This window comes from Coregonus lavaretus (assembly GCF_964263955.1).
Source record: "Coregonus lavaretus genome assembly, chromosome: 24".
In the NCBI taxonomy this organism is placed as follows: Eukaryota; Metazoa; Chordata; class Actinopteri; order Salmoniformes; family Salmonidae; genus Coregonus; species Coregonus lavaretus.
In genome coordinates, this window is record NC_140011.1 from 39518622 (window position 1) to 39538842 (window position 20221).

General features: G+C 45.2%; 1 protein-coding gene across 1 annotated transcript in view; it reads left to right on the plus strand.

The window, feature by feature from the left end:
- The window catches only part of LOC311099301 (glutamine--fructose-6-phosphate aminotransferase [isomerizing] 2-like), a 28433-nt gene that overhangs the window by 5046 nt on the left and 3166 nt on the right, over positions 1 to 20221 (plus strand). The window contains exons 4-18 of the mRNA XM_084140023.1: positions 1600 to 1725; positions 2918 to 2976; positions 3644 to 3778; positions 5059 to 5120; positions 7337 to 7419; positions 8012 to 8129; positions 8384 to 8547; positions 9000 to 9095; positions 9336 to 9433; positions 15907 to 16027; positions 16122 to 16279; positions 16468 to 16582; positions 17077 to 17204; positions 19533 to 19700; positions 19894 to 20055. Of these exons, the coding sequence (XP_083996149.1) occupies positions 1600 to 1725; positions 2918 to 2976; positions 3644 to 3778; positions 5059 to 5120; positions 7337 to 7419; positions 8012 to 8129; positions 8384 to 8547; positions 9000 to 9095; positions 9336 to 9433; positions 15907 to 16027; positions 16122 to 16279; positions 16468 to 16582; positions 17077 to 17204; positions 19533 to 19700; positions 19894 to 20055 (1793 nt within the window). The remainder of the gene's footprint in view (positions 1 to 1599; positions 1726 to 2917; positions 2977 to 3643; positions 3779 to 5058; positions 5121 to 7336; positions 7420 to 8011; positions 8130 to 8383; positions 8548 to 8999; positions 9096 to 9335; positions 9434 to 15906; positions 16028 to 16121; positions 16280 to 16467; positions 16583 to 17076; positions 17205 to 19532; positions 19701 to 19893; positions 20056 to 20221) is intronic.

The following is a 20221-nucleotide window of genomic DNA, read 5'->3' on the forward strand; positions in this document are numbered from 1 at the left end:
CTCCTACATTAAGTTGAACTCTCTACTCCCTCTCTACTCTCCTACAGTAAGCTGAACTCTCTACTCTCCCTCTCTAATCTCCTACATTAAGCTGAACTCTCTACTCTCCCTCTCTACTCTGCTACATTCAGCTGAACTCCCTACTCTGCTACAGTAAGATGAACTCTCTACTCTGCTACAGTTAGCTGAACTCTCTACTCACCTACATTAAGATGAACTCTCTACTCTCCCACTCTACTCTGGTACATTACGCTGAACTCTCTACTCATCTACATTAAGATGAACTCTCTACTCTCCCAGTCTACTCTGCTACATTAAGCTGAACTCTCTACTCTCCTACATTAAGCTGAACTCTACTCTGCTACATTAAGCTGAACTCTCTACTCTCCTACATTAAGCTGAACTGTCTACTCCCCCTCTCTACTCTCCTACATTAAGCTGAACTCTCTACTCTCCCTCTCTACTCTGTTACATTAAGCTGAACTCTCTACTCCCCCTCTCTACTCTCCTACATTAAGCTGAACTCTCTACTCCCCCTCTCTACTCTCCTACATTAAGCTGAACTCTCTACTCCCCCTCTCTACTCTCCTACATTAAGCTGAACTCTCTACTCTGCTACATTAAGCTGAACTCTCTACTCTCCTACATTAAGCTGAACTGTCTACTCCCCCTCTCTACTCTCCTACATTAAGCTGAACTCTCTACTCTCCCTCTCTACTCTGTTACATTAAGCTGAACTCTCTACTCCCCCTCTCTACTCTCCTACATTAAGCTGAACTCTCTACTCTCCTACATTAAGTTGAACTCTCTACTCCCTCTCTACTCTCCTACAGTAAGCTGACCTCTCTACTCTCCCTCTCTACTCTCCTACATTAAGCTGAACTCTCTACTCTCCTACATTAAGCTGAACTCTCTACTCCCCCTCTCTACTCTCCTACATTAAGCTGAACTCTCTACTCTCCCTCTCTACTCTCCTACATTAAGCTGAACTCTCTACTCTCCCTCTCTACTCTCCTACATTAAGCTGAAATCTCTACTCTCCCTCTCTACTCTGTTACATTAAACTGAACTCTCTACTCTCCCTCTCTACTCTCCTACATTAAGCTGAACTCTCTACTCCCCCTCTCTACTCTCCTACATTAAGCTGACCTCTCTACTCTCCCTCTCTACTCTCCTACATTAAGCTGACCTCTCTACTCTCCCTCTCTACTCTCCTACATTAAGCTGAACTCTCTACTCTCCTACATTAAGCTGAACTCTCTACTCTCCCTCTCTACTCTCCTACATTAAGCTGAACTCTCTACTCCCCCTCTCTACTCTCCTACATTAAGCTGAACTCTCTACTCTCCCTCTCTACTCTCCTACATTAAGCTGAACTCTCTACTCTCCCTCTCTTACTCAACTCCATACCACTCTACTTGAGTCAACTCCACTAATTTCTCCCTGTTCACAGGCTAAATGTAAGAAGGTACTACGTATTAGCTAATGCTTAGTATGTTTCTCACTGCTTTGGTGTGTGTTCTATCCTGTTGAGAATGAACTGTCAGTGCTGTTACATATTGATGTTGTAGCCTGATCGTTGATTGTGTGTGTGATCAGAGAACGACTCCATTGACCTGGACATTGAGCTGGACACACACTTTGGCATTGCTCACACCCGCTGGGCGACACATGGAGAGCCCAACGCTGTCAACTGCCATCCACACCGCTCTGACAAGAACAACGGTACGAACACACATACTGTAGGGTCCCACATTAAATGGTGAGAATTGCTGAAGCAATGTTAGTGCAGTATTAAGCAGTTTGTAAACACACTATAATGCAGTCATTCACTCAATACAAGAAAACTGGGGTACAGTATAATGTGTCCCCATTGGCTTTACATTGAAGCCCCTAAAAGAGCATCTTAAAAACAGTCATCTGGTTGACCATTTAGAGGTTGTTAACCGACCCCTGTTGTTGCCTTCATTTAATGTGCCCTGGTTTCCTCAAGGAAGAGAAACACCGGAGAGCAGATGAAAACTTTAAAGAGAAAGGGGTCAGGGGTCATTTTTGAAAGATAATGAGATGGCTTAACTCCATGCTGTCTGATGTATTGCCTGGTGTCCTGGCCTGCCTGGGCTTTCTCCTTAGGCCTATGCAGATGTGCTTGAGTTCACCTTAGAGAGTGGGACTCTCCGTAGCTCCATCATGATAGTAAATCATAAAGAGACCAGGATGTTCTCCTATGACAGGGGTCATCAACTTTAGATTCAGCCGCTGGCCGATTCTTTTTTTCTTGAGCGGATGGTCGGGTGGCCAGAACATAATAATTTGTAGACTGCAAATTGACCGCAAGAAGCCATAACAGATATAATATTTGACTAAAGCATAATCATTTGAAACCTTGCTTATATTTGTAAACAATCACGTGTCTCTCTATAATGCGATTTCCAAAATTAAAATCACTTGGAGCTGATTTCCTGGTGTTTTTACAGTTGTTTATGTCCAACAATAATACAAAAAAAAAATAATAATATAAATATATATGTATATATTTCTGGCCCACCCGTGGGCCGTCAGTTGGGGAACCCTGGCCTAGGACATAAAACAAGAGAGACTGACCTTAAATACAAAAACATTTGTGCTTCTGCACGTACATTGCTTGCTCTTTGAAGTTTTAGTCTGGGTATCTGTAAAGCACTTTGTGACAACTGCTGACGTAAAAAGCTTTATAAAATAATAATAATAATAATAATAAAATAAAATTGATTGATTGTTTGAAAGACTAATTAAAGCGGAGTAGATATTTACTTACAATAATTACACTTACACTGTAGCCATTAGCTCATGTTTGACACAAGGTAATGTTACGCTGTCACAGAGGAATACATATACTGTGAATGCTAAATATTGTGATCTCTGTTCTTCACCTTAGAATTTGTTGTGATCCACAATGGCATCATCACTAACTACAAGGAGCTCAGGAAGTACCTGGTAAGTTGTGACAACACACTCCAATGTGGACATACATTTACACACCTTGAACACATTATTGCTACTAGCCCTTTGTACACGGGTACCCTGCTCTGTACAGACGTCATAACCAGAAGAAGTGGAGTTTTACAACAGTGTGAAGACCACACAGACGCCCTTAGCCCATTGGTCAGTAGACACAATAGAGATCATATATGTGGGGTTTGTTTGTAGACGTTAGCAAATGTTATTTAATGAAAGGACATTACAGTATTCTATTTCTGGAGCATGGATGTATAAAGGTGTTGACGTAGAAATACAATCAATAGAACGGGCCTCCCCATTCAAGTCAATGGTGGCATATTGGGTGGACTGGCAGCCATTGCGAGTGTACCCATTAGTTTACCAGTGAAATGACCAGGATTAGAGTTACCAAGCCCTTTCTATGGACTCTGTTTCTATGGGTGTTGATGGGTCAGACCGTAGATTCCTGTACAGATTCTCCTGTCTTTGCCATTCATGGATGCGGTCTGTCATGGTCTGCATTGCTGTTTCATTAGCCAGACTGAGCTAATAACTGAGACTGACAGTTAGGCTATATCTCTACGTCCATTTAGAGAGAAACATTGTCTGTTTTGAAGGTTGTTGTGTCTGTAACTAACAGTAGTGTTTTGTATACTGCCATCAGAACTCCAAGGGCTACAAGTTTGAGTCGGAGACGGACACCGAGGTCATCCCCAAGCTGATTAAATACGTCTATGACAACAGCGAGAACGATTATGTGTCCTTCTCCACCCTGGTGGAGCGCGTCATTCAGCAGCTGGTAAGCGTCATGGAGGGGTGTGGGGGCTTCTGGGAAAATCTCAGTATATGACCACACACAATTAACTGTCCTGTCTCAATGAAATGGGACCTTTGATGTAGCTGCATGTGGTAGTGTAGTTGATTCTGTTGTGACGAACTGAATTCATTTAGGATGTGTCAGCTGGGGTTGTGTGTTGCAACGTCTCTCTCTTTCTCCCCCCTGTCTGGCTTGTTTTACTGTTTCCCTTGAAACACATTGCATAATCAAAAGCAGTCGTCCGTATGTAGCAGCTAACTTAATGCCCTCCGCAACCTGAAAGGAAAAGGTTTTTAGGTTATAAGAGTCCTGCTGTGCTCAGTGTGCTGGGATCTGGTTGCGTCTAGTTTTAGAAGTGGCTCTGGAAGATGACCTAATATCCTGTATATCACCCCACCCCAACCCACTACCCCAGGAGAAAACTAAGACCTCACTCTGTAGCTTCAATAAAAGAAGGGGAAAGTTGAACGAAATTTGCTCTTGGCCTAATTGAAAACAGACTGAATCATAAGCTGTGTGTGTGTGTGTGTGTGTGTGTGTGTGTGTGTGTTACTTTGTGTTTATTTGTTTTACAATTCTCCTCCCCTCTCAGTTTGGCCAATGAGAGAGCTCAGGGCTAGGGAGCAGAGTAGTGCTTTCACAGAGAGGGCTCTTATTCCTCGTACAGACTGAGTGTGTGGAGCTCTGTTTCCTCCCAGCGTACCCCATCTATCTCCCTGCCTCACAGCGTACCCCATCTATCTCCCCACCTTACTGGGCCGCTGGGCTGGTGTTTAGGCAGGGGATAAAGGGTTCCGCTGATTTGCCATAATTTCCTATCATTTTGTCTTCTATCACTTTCCTTTGACTGGTGTCTATTGGGTTTAGCCCGTCTAGGGACTGGTGTCTATTGGGTTTAGCCCGTCTAGGGACTGGTGTCTATTGGGTTTAGCCCGTCTAGGGACTGGTGTCTATTGGGTTTAGCCCGTCTAGGGACTGGTGTCTATTGGGTTTAGCCCGTCTAGGGACTGGTGTCTATTGGGTTTAGCCCGTCTAGGGACTGGTGTCTATTGGGTTTAGCCCGTCTAGGGACTGGTGTTGGACATGAGTGCAGGCTATGAAGTTTAAACGTTATAGTGCATCTGACTGTTGTTGATGACTCATTGTGTCAATATCATCCTGTCCTAAATGAGATCATATTGGCTGTGAATTCACTGAGGCCTACAGGATGTCCTTTCTGACACCACTAACTTGTTGTACTCTTTTTGTCTCTTCTCTCTAAGGAAGGTGCTTTTGCTCTTGTTTTCAAAAGCATCCACTTCCCGGGGGAAGCTATAGCCACCAGGTCAGTATGATCCGTCTCATTTCTCTCCTCTTCTCGGCCCGTCACTTCTATCTCACACGTACGCCCTGCCTACCATAACACTTTACCATCCATTATAGATTTACCCCCAGCCTGACCTCTAACCCTGTTCCTGACCTCAAAGGGTTGCGTAATGTCCTGTAGAACTCTCACTAAGCACAAAGTTCTGTGGAGGTTCAAGTGGAAGCCCCTGAATCAGGGAATCTGATCCTGTTTCAAAGAGTTCGGTCACCACATGCCCACTATAATGCAATGTTCTAGTTTAGGTGAAACGGTAAAGCCAGGTATGAAAAAGGCATGACGGTTATGTAAGAAACCTATAGAGGTTTTGTCATTCTTTTTATAAGCATCATGTAAATTGTATACCAGTAAAGATTACACATTATGCACGGTAAGCATCACTGTTTGTTCACTGTGTCTGTGTCTGTGTGTGTGTCTGTGTCTGTGTCTGTGTCTGTGTCTGTGTCTGTGTCTGTGTGTGTGTGTCTGTGTCTGTGTGTGTGTGTGTGTGTGTGTCTCTGTGTCTATGTGTCTGTGTGTGTCTGTGTCTGTGTGTGTGTGTCTCTGTATGTGTGTGTCTGTGTCTCTGTGTGTCTCTCTGTGTGTGTGTGTCTGTGTCTCTGTGTGTGTCTGGGTCTGTGTGTGTCTGTGTCTGTGTGTGTGTGTCTGTGTCTGTGTGTCTCTGTGTCTGGGTGTGTCTGTGTGTGTCTGTGTCTGTGTGTGTCTCTGTGTGTGTCTCTGTGTGTGTCTCTGTGTGTGTGTGTGTGTGTGTGTGTGTCTGTGTGTGTCTCTGTGTGTGTCTCTGTGTGTGTCTGTGTCTGTGTGCAAACTAGTGTGTGTGTGTGTGTGTTTGCGTTAGTTAAGATTTCTCCTCGCCCTCTCAGTTTTCCCAGTGAGAGAGCTCAATGGGCTTGGGAGCAGAGAAGAGCGTTTCCAGAAAGGGCTCTTATGCCTCTTTCAGCCTGAGTGGGCTAGGGACCAGAATGGAGCTTTTCCAGAGAGGGCTCTTATGCACTGAGTGTAGTTTACTGTCTTTTGTCAGAGTTGCTTCCCAGGGGAAAGAATGGTTACAATTAAGTCATTCTACATGTGTTTGTAGTTCCTCACCCCCTGCATTCAACAATGCCCTCCTTCATGGTATTGTTGCTTGATATTTTGTAGTGGCAGGAAAGGGGAAATAGCTTAAAAATATGAGACATGTTCCCCTTATTTCAATACATTAATAATTGATCATTTTCTAACCAAGGGGCGTAGGCACAGGTGGGCCCCACTGGGGAGCCCAGGCCCATCCAATCAGATAGAAAATACAAACAAATAAAGCTCTTGTCAGTGTTCCAAATGGGACATAATTTATATTTTAACCTAAACATTCAAACACCATCAGATAGAATTCATAGCAAGCAGTACACTGAGTAAGTCAGATTTGATTAAATATAACCGAACAGATTAACTGGAATGACATTCACTCTCACGGGATGGGTTGCCAAAAATAGCTAACTGAAAGCGACACCCCCAATAAGCCACAAATATGACTGCATTGAGGCATATGACAGTGTTTCTATGGCTATACAGTATATACACCATGCCACTGCCTATTTCATTTGTTCATTTAGCAAATAAGACAGCTGATATTCCAGTGCCTTTATCACAGTCAACACACCTTTATTTAAGCTTTAATTATCTTTAAAACTGCAACATTCTCTCATAGCCTCTTGGCAAAATGTGTAGAATTGCAGGAACTTTGCTTTAAAACAGCAACATTTTCTCTCTGCCTCGTGGCAAAATGTGTAGAATATCATGAGATTAGCTATAAAACTGCAAATGTTTCTCTTTGCCCAATGGCCCAAATTTCTTTAGGCCCACGCCACTGGTCTAACCATAAAGATCTCAGGGTATTATAATGCACAAAGCAAGTGATTGCACAAGACCAGATTGAGTGATGTTTGTGGTGTGTGTGTGTGTGGGATTCTGTTGGCTTGTCTTTATAGCTGAGTGAAGGGATGTGGTGTACTCTGTGTGGGAGAAAGTGGAGGGTGTGTTATGACTGCCTTTGTATATTCTAAGAGGGCTTGTCTCAGACAGCGGTTTGATTTGCGCCAAAAAATGTAGATCTAGGTCATACCAGTTTCTCTCTTTCACAATGTCTCATTCCAGCCTCAGCCTCTCTAATGGTCTCTGTCACTGTCGTCCTACCTTAGGAGAGGAAGTCCTCTGCTTATCGGCGTGAGGAGCAAGTACGAGCTGTCTATGGAACATATCCCTATTCAGTACAACAGTACTGGTGAGTCCCTCCTTGCCTTAGAACACTACGCCTAGTCTCTCTGGGTGCCTCTGTAAACTAGGCCAGCTGTTGGCAGCGGCGAACTGATACTTTTAGTACTGGTGTTTTTAAATATTGTCCTTATAATTTGTAATACCCCTGTTGTGTACTGTCGCTGTAATGAGCATGTGGAGCTGTAGGTTGGGATTTGTGACTGGAGTTGCTGGTGCAATCCCTGCTGTATAGGTAAACTGCTGTTTGTCATCAAGCAGAGCACTTAATGAATTTATGTCAACTTTAGCTGTCAACGTTCTTGTGCTCAGAACCATGCTTTTGATTAATATGTTTTCATTTAGCTGAAAATAAACATGACTGATTGAAATGAAGTGTTATATTAAGGAGGGGATAGGAAAACTTACCAAAGACAAAATGTTAAGAACACCCTTTTGAGTGAGCCTAAATAATATATGTCTGTAATGTTTAGTGTCAATTACATTTCAAAAGGTTTAGTAAGGACTTTGTCATAAGCTGTTATACAACTGAAGTTCCTTCTGGAATTTAAAAAAATAATGTTCTATTCTGTTCTGTCTGCTTGACCGTGTCTACTTTCCAGGGCACTTTATAGAAGGCATCCAGCAGAGGAATTTCAGGAACAGGGTGGACAGCACCGTAGCCTTGCACTCAGTCAGTGACAGGAAGGCAGTGGAGTTCTACTTTGCTTCTGATGCCAGGTGAGAGCCACGAGAAGATACATCTCCCCCCAACTGGAAAACTAACCCCAGATGTAATTAATGTAGCTCTTAGAGTTAAATACTGAGTGTGTTCTACACTTCTATCTACTGGCCGAAAACTGTCATTACATGATACAAAAAATATTCAGTTCTTATTCATATTGTAACCTATTTACTGTAGATTACTGCCATGTTCCTTACACACTCATGAAAAAATGAAAAACATATATTTGTCCTTCCTGCCTCACCCTCAGTGCCATCATTGAACACACCAACAAGGTGATCTACCTGCAGGATGATGACATAGCAGCGGTGGCCGAGGGCAAGCTGTCCCTGCACCGTATGAGCCGCTGTGCCGGGGAGGACCCTAACCGGGCCATCCAGACCCTACAGATGGAGCTGCAGCAGATCATGAAAGGTCAGGGGTCATCACAACACATAGTCACACACGGATAACAAGAGCCATGTATTTAGAGAGTTGGAACTTTGAGGTTTCTGATGCATTTACATGACACTACGAAATTATATGGCAGCCATTTTAGCACCCCATTAACATTACATGGGTAATATTTAAACTATGCTTTGTAACGGAATGTCTAGAATTAGAACAATATTAGAAATTCTAAAAGTTAGACCCACCCCTCCAAATACATGACTCTGCTGATAACCAATCAGTGTACAGTAGATACGGACAGGGTAATGCAGAGGTGCTGGGATAGTTTGAATTGTTTAGCAGTTAGTAGCTATGTGCAGTTTTCAGAAATGAGTGAGAGCCTGATGCAGTCTTCTTTCACTCAGGGTCTGTCTGTATTCCTGGGTGATCTGTTATTGTGGTTGGTATTGATACATAACATGGATGTTGACTCACAGGGAACTTCAAGGCCTTTATGCAGAAGGAGATCTTTGAGCAGCCAGAGTCTGTCTTCAACACCATGAGAGGAAGGATCTGTTTTGACACCAATACAGGTATGGCATAGCCTGAAATCCAGAACCTGTTTTGCTAACATTCCACTCCATGTACTCCTGTGTGATGCTAAACATGATGACGAGTGGCAAGGAGTGGATTGATAACTTAAACAGACTGGTACCCAGGCTAAGTATGGCACACACAGTACACCAAACGGATATGTTTAGAAATAGATCAGTAGCTGAAGATCAGAAAGGCATCTTGTCGTTTTGTGTCAGAGATGTGATTTTGATCCACAGTGGTGCTGGGGGGCCTGAAAGACCATCTGAAGGAGATCAGGCGCTGCAGACGCCTCATCCTGATTGGCTGTGGGACCAGTTTCCATGCTGGAGTGGCGGTGAGTGCTAAACGGGTCAGGGGGCGATTGATGGACATTTTGCTGTAGACTGAGTAGGAGATTCACTAATTGACACTTGTGTGGGTGTAACAAGATCCTGTATGGGTCCTGGTTCTGTATGGCTCAGTTGGAGCGGGACACTAAACCGGATGCATAAAAGAAAACCACTACGACCTCCGACGAGCCATCAAACAGGGAAAGCGTCAATACAGGACTAAGATCGAATCCTACTATGCCGGCTCTGATGCTCGTCAGATGTGACAGGACTCGCAAACTATCATGGATTACAAAAGGAAAACCAGCCGCGAACTGCCCAGTGACGCGAGCCTAGCAGACTAGCTAAATGCCTTCTATGCTCGCTTCGAGGCAAGCAACACTGAACCATGCATGAGAGCACCAGCAGTTCCGGACGACTGTGTGATCTCGCTCTCCATAGCCGATGTGAGCACCCATAAAACTTCAATTAATAGCCCGGGTGTTTATTTGCTTAAATCACTGAACACAACAGGTGCTTATTAGAGACGGGCTTCTATTTGAGCCAGGTGTCTATTTCCTTAATGCACACAGCTTTTGCTCATTCGCATAGTTAATTCCAGCATTCACTTCCAGCATTTTTATCAATTTCTGCAATAATGTGTTATCATTTACACACTGTGTCACGTTTCTTTTGTTTTAGTATGCCTCTATTTCAGACAACAACAAAAAACGTTTCCTTGACATAATAATTATTCTCCCCTTTGACTGTGCATTTTTGGCAGTTCTTACTTTCGCCACTAGAGGGTGATCGATCGATTTCTGGGGATCTGTACTCCCAAAGTTGTTGCCTGTTTTTGTGCTTGCCAATTAGTTAGCAGTTCTCAGCTGTTAGCAGCCAATGGCTAGACAAAGGAGCTGATCGTGGACTACATGAAACAAAGGGCCGAGCACGCTTCCATCCACATCGACAGGGATGTAGTGGAGCGGATCAAGAGCTTCAAGTTCCTCTGTGTCCACATCACTAAGGAATTAACATGGTCCACACACAACAACACAGTCATGAAAAAGGCACGACAACGTCTCTTCCCTCTCAGGAGGCTGAAAAGATTTGGCATGGGCACTCAGATCCTCAAAAAGTTCCACAGCTGCACCATTGACAGCATCTTGACTTGCTTCCAATGGCGCCGGAGGGGACGGCTGCCGTTTTATGGACTCTTAACCAACCGTGCTATTTTGTTTGTTTTTTCACATTGTTTGTAAGTTATTTTGTACATAATGTTGCTGCTACCGTCTCTTATGACCGAAAAGAGCTTCTGGACATCAGAACAGCGATTACTCACCTTGAACTGGACAAATAATTTTTCTTTAATGAGTCGGACGAGAGGGATTTGCTCCAGACACCCGACAGGGCCCTCATCCCCGTCATTCACAGTAGAAAGAAAAGGAGATATCGCGGAAGGAGATCGGGGTGCTTGGTAAGGAGCCGGCGACGAGTGGCTAATCTACCTTTGCCATCGGTACTATTGGCCAACGAACAATCGCTTGATAATAAAGTGGACGAACTAAAAGCACGTATATCCTACCAACGGGACATTCAAAACTGTAATATCTTATGTTTCACGAGTCGTGGCTGAACGACGACATGAATAACATACAGCTGGCGGGTTATACACTGTATCGGCAGGATAGAACAGCAGCCTCTGGTAAGACAAGGGGTGGCGGTCTATGTATATTTGTAAACAACAGCTGGTGCATGATATCTAAGGAAGTCTCAAGGTTTTGCTCGCCTGAGGTAGAGTATCTATTTATAAGCTGTAGACCACACGATCTACCAAGAGAGGTTTCATCTATATTCTTCGTAGCTGTCTATTTACCACCACAAACCGATGCTTGCACTAAGACCGTACTCAATGAACTGTATACGGCCATAAGCAAACAGGAAAACGCTCATCCAGAGGCGGCGCTCCTAGTGGCTGGGGACTTCAATACAGGGAAACTTCAATCCGTTTTACCTCATTTCTACCAGCATGTTAAATGTGCAACCAGAGGCGAAAAAACTCTAGACCACCTTCACTCCACACACAAAGACGCGTACAACGCTCTCCCTCACACTCCATTTGGCTAATCTGACCATCATTCTATCCTCCTGATTCCCGCTTACAAGCAAAAACTAAAGCAGGAAGCACCAATAAAACAAGTGGTCAGATGAAGCAGATGCTAAGCTATAGGACTGTTTTGCCAGCACAGACTGGAATATGTTCCGGGATTCTTCCGATAGCATTGAGGAGTACACCACATCAGTCACTGGCTTCATCAATAAGTGCATTGATGACGTCGTCCCCACAGTGACTGTACGTACATATCCCAACCAGAAGCCATGGATTACAGGCAACATCCACACTGAGCTAAAGGGACTCTAACCCGGAAGCTTATAAGAAATCCCGCTATGCCCTCCGACTAACCATCAAACAGGCAAAGAGTCAATACAGGACTAAGATCGAATCGTACTATCAAATAAAATCAAATCAAATTTTATTTGTCACATACATGTGTTTAGCAGATGTTATAGCGGGTGTAGCGAAATGCTTGTGCTTCTAGCTCCGACAGTGCAGTAATATCTAACAATTTCACAACATATACCCAATACACACAAAAAAGTAAGGAATGGGATTTAAGAATATATACATATATGGACAAGCAATGACAGAGCGGCATGGACTAAGATACAGAATAATATTATAGAATAGAATGGAGTATATACATATGAGATGAGTATTGCAAGATGTGTAAACAATATTAAAGTGACTAGTGTTCCCTTTCTTAAAGTGGCCAGTGATTTCAATAGGCAGCAGCAGCCTCTAATGTGCTAGTGATGGCTATTTAACAGTCTGATGGCCTTGAGATAGAAGCTGTTTTTCATTCTCTCGGTCCCAGCTTTGATGCACCTGTACTGACCTCGCCTTCTGGATGATAGCGGGGTGAACAGGCAGTGGCTCGGGTGGTTGATGTCCTTGATGATCTTTTTGGCCTTCCTGTGACATCGGGTGCTGTATGTGTCTTGGAGGGCGGGTAGTTTGCCCCCGGTAATGCGTTCGGCAGACCGCACCACTACACGCTCGTCGGATGTAGCAGGGCTTGCAAACTATTACAGACTACAAAGGGAAGCACAGCCGCGAGCTGCCCAGTGACACAAGCCTACCAGACGAGCTAAATTACTTCTATGCTCTCTTCGAGGCAAGTAACACTGAAACATGCATGAGAGCATTAGCTGTTCCTGACGACTGTGTGATCATTCTCTCCGTAGCCGATGTGAGTAAGACCTTTAAACAGGTCAACATTCACAAGGCCGCAGGGCCAGACGGATTAACAGGATGTGTACTCCGAGCATGCGCTGACCAACTGGCAAGTGTCTTCACTGACATTTTCATCCTCTCCCTGTCTGAGTCTGTAAACCAACATGTTTCAAGCAGACCACCATAGTCCCTGTGCCCAAGAACAATAAGCCACACTGATCCTCAACACGGGGGCCCTCAGGGGTGCGTGCTCAGTCCCCTCCTGTACTCCCTGTTCACTCATGACTGCATGACCAGGCACGACTCCAACACCATCATGTTTGCCAATGACACAACAGTGGTAGGCCTGATCACCGACAACGACGAGACAGCCTATAGGGAGAATGTCAGAGACCTGGCCGTGTGGTGCCAGGACAACAACCTCTCCCTCAACGTGATCAAGACAAAGGAGATGATTGTGGACTACAGGAAAAAGAAGAGGACCGAGCACGACCCCATTCTCATCGACAGGGCTGTAGTGGAGCAGGTTGAGAGCTTCAAGTTCCTTGGTGTCCACATCACCAACAAACTAACATGGTCCAAGCACACCAAGACAGTCGTGAAGAGGGCACGACAAAACCTATTCCCCCTAAGGAGACTGAAAAGATTTGGCATGGGTCCTCAGATCCTCAAAAGGTTCTAGAGCTGTACCATCGAGAGCATCCTGACTGGTTGCATCACCGCCTGGTATGGCAACTGCTTGACTTCCGACCGTAAGGCACTACAGAGGGTAGTGCGTACGGCCCAGTACATCACTGGGGCCAAGCTTCCTGCCATCCAGGACCTCTTTACCAGGCGGTGTCAGAGGAAGGCCCTAGAAATTGTCAAAGACTCCAGCCACCCTAGTCATAGACTGTTCTCTCTGCTACCGCACGGCAAGCGGTACCGGAGCGCCAAGTCTAGGTCCAAGAGGCTTCTAAACAGCTTCTACCCCCAAGCCATAAGATTCTTGAACATCTAATGAAATTGGTACTCAGACTATTTGCATTACCCCCCCCCCCCTCACTTTAATAACTCTACCTACATGTACATATTACCTCAATTACCTCTACTAACCGGTGCCCCCGCACATTGACTCGGTACCGGTACCCCCTGTATATAGCCTCGCTGTTGTTATTTTACTGCTGCTCTTTAAGTATTTGTTACTTTTATTTCTCATTATTTTATTTTTTAATTTTTAATTTTTTAATTTTTGTTATATTCTTTCTTAAAACTGCATTGTTAGTTAAGGGCTTGTAAGTAAGCATTTCACTGTAAGGTCTACACCTGTTGTATTTGGCGCATGTGACAAAAATAATTTGATTTGATTTGATTTCATCACTGCTTGGTATTCGACCGCTACAGAGGGTAGTGCATAAGTAAATCACTGGGGTCAAGCTCCCTGCCATCCAGGACATCTATACCAGGCGGTGTCAGGAAGGCCCTAAAAATTGTCAAAGACTCCAGCCACCCAAGTCATAGACTGTTCTCTCTGCTACCGCACAGCAAGCGGTACCGATGCACCAAGTCTGGAACCAACAGGACCCTGAACGGCTTCTACCCCCAAGCCATAAGACTAGAAATAGTTAACCAAATAGCTACCCGGACTATCTGCATTCACCCTTTTTGCACTAACTCTTTTTACGCTGCTGCTACTGTTTATTATCTATCCTGTTGCCTAGTCACTTTACCCCTACATACACTACATGACCAAAGATATGTGGACACTTACTCGTCGAACATCTCATTCTAAAATCATGGACATTAATATGGGGTTGGTCCCCCCTTTGCTGCTATAACAGCCTCCACTCTTCTGGCAAGGCTTTCAACTAGATGTTGGAATGACGCTGCGGGGACTTGCTTCCATTCAGCCACAAGAGCATTAGTGAGGTCGGGCACTTAATGTTGGGCGATTAGGCCTGGCTCGCAGTCCACATTCCAATTCATCCCAAAGGTGTTCGATGGGGTGGAGGTCAGGGCTCTGTGCAGGCTAGTCAAGTTCTTTCACACTGATCTCGACAAACCATTCCTGTACAGACCTCGCTTTGTACACAGGGGCATTGTCATGCTGAAACAGGAAAGGGCGTTCCCCAAACGGTTGCCACAAAGTTGGAAGCACAGAATCATCTAGAATGTCATTGTATGCTGTAGTGTTAATATTTCCCTTCCCTGGAACTAAGGGGCCATGATAAACAGCTCCAGACCATTATTCCTCCGCCACCAAACTTTACAGTTGGCACTATGCATTGTGGCAGTTAGCGTTGTCTTTGCATCCGCCAAACCCAGATTTGTCCGTCTGACTGCCAGATGGTGCTGACGTTGCTTCCAGAGGCAGTTTGGAACTCGGTAGTGAGTGTTGCAACCGAGGACAGACAATTTTTATGCCGTACATACTTCAGCACCCGGCGGTCCCGTTCTGTGAGCTTGTGTGGCCTACCACTTTGCGGCTGAGCCGTTGTTGCTCCTAGACGTTTCCACTTCACAATAACAACACTTACAGTTGACGAACTGACTTGTACGAAACGTGGCATCCTATGACGGTGCCACGTTGAAAGTCACTGAGCTCTTCAGTAAGGCCATTCTACTGACAATGTTTGTCTGTGGAGATTGCATGGCTGTGTGCTCGATTTTATACACCTGTCAGCAACAGGTGTGGCTGAAATAGCCGAATCCACTCATTTGAATGTCCACATACTTTTGTATATATATATATTGTATCTACCTCAATTACCTCGTACCCCTGCACATCGAGTCAGTACTGGTACCATGTGTATATAGCCAAGTTATCGTTACTCATTGTGTATTTATTCCTTGTGTTATTATTTTTCTATATTTTTCTCTCAGCATTGTTGGTAGGGGCCGTAATTAAGCATTTCACTGTTAGTCTACACCTGTTGTTTACCAAGCATGTGACAAATAAATGTTTCATTTTATTTGGTAGAGCATGGCGCTTGCAACGTCACGATTGTGGGTTCGATTCCCGAGCCCACCCATACGTAAAAAATGTACGCACACTTAACTTTGGGTCATTTTGGATAAAAGCATCTGCTAAATGGCTTATATTAAGACAAAGGACTCCAAAAATAGTCCAGACTCCAGGCTGAACAGTTGGTTCTTCTTAGATTAAAATAGAGTGATTGATGATACCCACTGTGGATAAATGAAACCCTTCCTTAATGCCTCTAGACCAGACAGATTCTGGAGGAGCTGACTGAACTGCCTGTGATGGTGGAACTGGCCTCTGACTTCCTGGACCGCATCACTCCTGTCTTTAGAGATGACGTCTGCTTCTTCATCAGCCAGTCTGGTACGTGAGACTGCACATTATCTGGTCAGATATGGTGCTTGCTGCGATCGATTGTGCTTTATTTCACAAGATGCTACGACTCCACCCCCTCCAGGTGAGACAGCAGACACCCTGATGGCGCTGCGTTACTGTCAGGGCCGCGGGGCTCTGACGGTGGGCGTCACCAACACAGTGGGCAGCTCCATCTCCAGGGAGACAGACTGTGGCGTTCACATCAACGCCGGCCCTGAGATCGGCGTGGCCAGCACCAAGGTACAACACCACCACCACACAGGATAGCCTCAGTTAATGTGAGCTCAGTGGTGTTGGACTGAGCACGGCGACTATATTGATATAATGATTCACATGTGTACCTAGGAGATGGTGTACTGTGTTTATGTGAGTGCCTGGTAGACTAGAGTTTGTGTATGACTGCTCACAGTGCCCCATACGTTCTCCAGGCGTACACTAGTCAGTTTGTGGCCCTCACCATGTTTGGTCTGATGATGAGTGAGGACAGGATCTCCCTGCAGAAGAGGAGACTGGAGATCATCAATGGCATGAGGATGCTGCCAGGTCAGCCTCACTCTCTGTGCCTCTAGTTACCCCACTTATAACCTCCACCCCTCTCATAGCCCCTGTCAACTCCTTATCTATCAACTTCTATCCACCCCTCTCATTTTCAACTCTCCTATCTGTCTGTCTGTCTGTCTGTCTGTCTATAACCTCTAGCGACCCCTCTCATTTTACACTCCTTATCTGTCTATCTCCAATGCATTCCCTCACTGTGACATTCTTGTGAGCTAATGCAGAATGTGTATTGTGTTCCTCTCGTTAGGGTTCAGGTTAAAGTGCATATATTATATTATTCATGTGTATTGTGTTCCTCTCGTTAGGGTTCGGGTTAAAGTGCATATATTATATTATTCATGTGTATTGTGTTCCTCTCGTTAGGGTTCGGGTTAAAGTGCATATATTATATTATTAATGTGTATTGTGTTCCTCTCCTTATGGTTTGGGTTAAAGTGCATATATTATATTATTCATGTGCGTTATGTTCATCTCCTTAGGGTTGATTAAGGAGGTTCTGACTCTGGACGACCAGATCAGAAGCATTGCAAACGAGCTGTACCAGCAGAGGTCCCTGCTGGTTATGGGCCGGGGATACAACTATGCCACCTGTATGGAAGGGGCACTGGTGAGCACTGCACTCTTCAGCAGGGTAGAGCAGGGCTCTCCAACCCTGTTCCTGGAGAGCTACCCTCCTGTAGGTTTTAACTCCAACCCTGTTCCTGGACAGCTACCCTCCTGTAGGTTTTAACTCCAACCCTGTTCCTGGAGAGCAACCCTGCTGTAGGTTTTCTCTCCAACCCTGTTCTTGGAGAGCTACCCTCCTGTAGGTTTTCACTCCAACCCTGTTCCTGGAGAGCTACCGTCCTGTAGGTTTTAACTCCAACCCTGTTCCTGGAGAGCAACACTCCTGTAGGTTTTCTCTCTAACCCTGTTCCTGGAGAGCCTCCCTCCTGTAGGTTTTCACTCCAACCCTGTTCCTGGAGAGCAACCCTCCTGTAGGTTTTAACTCCAACCCTGTTCCTGGAGAGCTACCCTCCTGTAGGTTTTAACTCCAACCCTGTTTCTGGAGAGCTACCCTCCTGTAGGTTTTAACTCCAACCCTGTTTCTGGAGAGCTACCCTCCTGTAGGTTTTAACTCCAACCCTGTTCCTGGAGAGCGACCCTCCTGTAGGTTTTCTCTCCAACCCTGTTCCTGGAGAGCTACCCTCCTGTGGGTTTTCACTCCAACCCTGTTCCTGGAGAGCACCCTCTTGTAGGTTTTAACTCCAACCCTGTTCCTGGACAGCTACCCTCCTGTAGGTTTTCACTCCAACCCTGTTCCTGGAGAGCTACCCTCCTGTAGGTTTTCGCTTCAACCCCAGTTGTAACTTATGCCGGGCGTGCGCCACATGACTTTGAAAATCCTAACATTGCTGAGCCTCTCACATTAAACAACCGTCTTTCCTGTAGTTTTCTGTCTTTCCAACATAGTGTTGCACACGCTAAACGATGTAGTCACACACTGTAAGATTCTTCACTTGGTCGTGAGGATTCTCCATACAACGCTGTCTCGCCAAAACAATGACGTGATGATGTGAACAGATTGTTTACGTAGCTAGAATGAGCTGTGGCTCAAAGCAGCCTCATAAACGTCTTCAGTCAGACATTCACACTTGCCATACGGAGTTTAAATATCTAGCCAAGACATTTTGAATTGAATAATATTGCTTGTGAACTTCAGAGCTGTAACGATTTGATGCTTTGGCTAAGGACAAGTACAAACGCACACTAGTAGTAGTCATCTCTCCGGCTGGAGACTCTACACAGTCTGTGTGATGCGATACGTCATCCTCTTTGGTTTCTTCTCTGGCGAGCTCTCATTGTCTATAGCTGATCACTGTTCTCAAAACGTGTCCTTGCACATCTTACACTACAAGCGCATTGCAGATTTATTTTATTATTATTTGAAAATATCTGGACGGCTCAAAGACGTGATCGGTACCTCTCAGATTGCGTCTCTGACCCATTCACATGAAACAAGCGTCGGTGACGGCCGGGTGCCACGAGTAGCCAACCACATGGGGATTTTGTCTCCGATCTCTAAAACTTGTCTGGGACAGCTAAATCGGGGCCAAAATCATGTAGTGTACGCCAGCTTAACCAGATTTTATTTAACCTTTATTTAACTAGGCAAGTCAGTTAAGAACAATGATGGCCTACCCTGGCCAAACCCAGACGACGCTGGGCCAATTGTGCGCCGCCCTATGGGACTCCCAATCATGTGATACAGCCTGGAATCGAACCAGGGTCTGTAGTGACGCCTCTAGCACTGAGATGCAGTGCCTTAGACCGCTGCACCCAGCTAATTATTAGAATCAGGTTAGGGTTGGAGTGAAAACCTACAGGAGGGTAGCTCTCCAGGAACAGGGTTGGAGTTAAAACCTACAGGGTATCTCTCCAGGAACAGGGTTGGAGTTAAAACCTACAGGGTATCTCTCCAGGAACAGGGTTGGAGTTAAAACCTACAGGGTATCTCTCCAGGAACAGGGTTGGAGTTAAAACCTACAGGGTATCTCTCCAGGAACAGGGTTGGAGTTAAAACCTACAGGGTATCTCTCCAGGAACAGGGTTGGAGTTAAAACCTACAGGGTATCTCTCCAGGAACAGGGTTGGAGTTAAAACCTACAGGGTATCTCTCCAGGAACAGGGTTGGAGTTAAAACCTACAGGGTATCTCTCCAGGAACAGGGTTGGAGTTAAAACCTACAGGGTATCTCTCCAGGAACAGGGTTGGAGTTAAAACCTACAGGAGGGTAGCTGTCCAGGAACAGGGTTGGAGTTAAAACCTACAGGAGGGTAGCTCTCCAGGAACAGGGTTGGGGAGCCTCGGGGTAGGGAGATGGCTTTCACATTTCAAATAACTCTCGGGGGATCAGATGGCTTCATCAACTATCGTTTATATCTTCCTGTTACAGAAAATCAAAGAGATCACGTACATGCACTCAGAGGGCATCCTGGCTGGGGAGCTGAAGCACGGTCCCCTGGCTCTCATTGACAAACACATGCCTGTCATCATGATCATCATGAAAGACGCCTGCTACACCAAGTGTCACAACGCTCTGCAGCAGGTCACTGCACGCCAGGTGAGACAAACACATAGAGTATACACACAGAGAGGGGGGGCGGGGGGGACTCTCTCCCTCTCTCTGACTTTGACATTAAGTAGCTTTTGTACCCCTGCTATTCAAAAATAATTCACCTGACGGAATATCACAATGGACAGAAATAGTTTAATGATTATATCATTATTGATGCTATTTTCCCCTTTCCTCTCAGGGGCGGCCCATTATCCTGTGTTGCCAGGACGACCCTGAGATCACTAAGAATGCTTACAAGACCATTGAGTTGCCACAGACAGTGGACTGCCTTCAGGGCATCCTCAGTGTCATACCTCTCCAGCTCATGTCCTTCCACTTGGCTGTGCTTCGAGGATACGATGTAAGTCACCAGGCCCCAATTGTCCTCTGTTACAGCCGACAGCAATCATAGTATGTGTTGTGTCTGAGGGTGTTTTAAAAAAAGCTGTGTGCATGCTGTGTGTGTGTGTGTGTGTGTGTGTGTGTATGTGTGAGACCTTAACACTAATGTTGATTTTCTTTCCGTC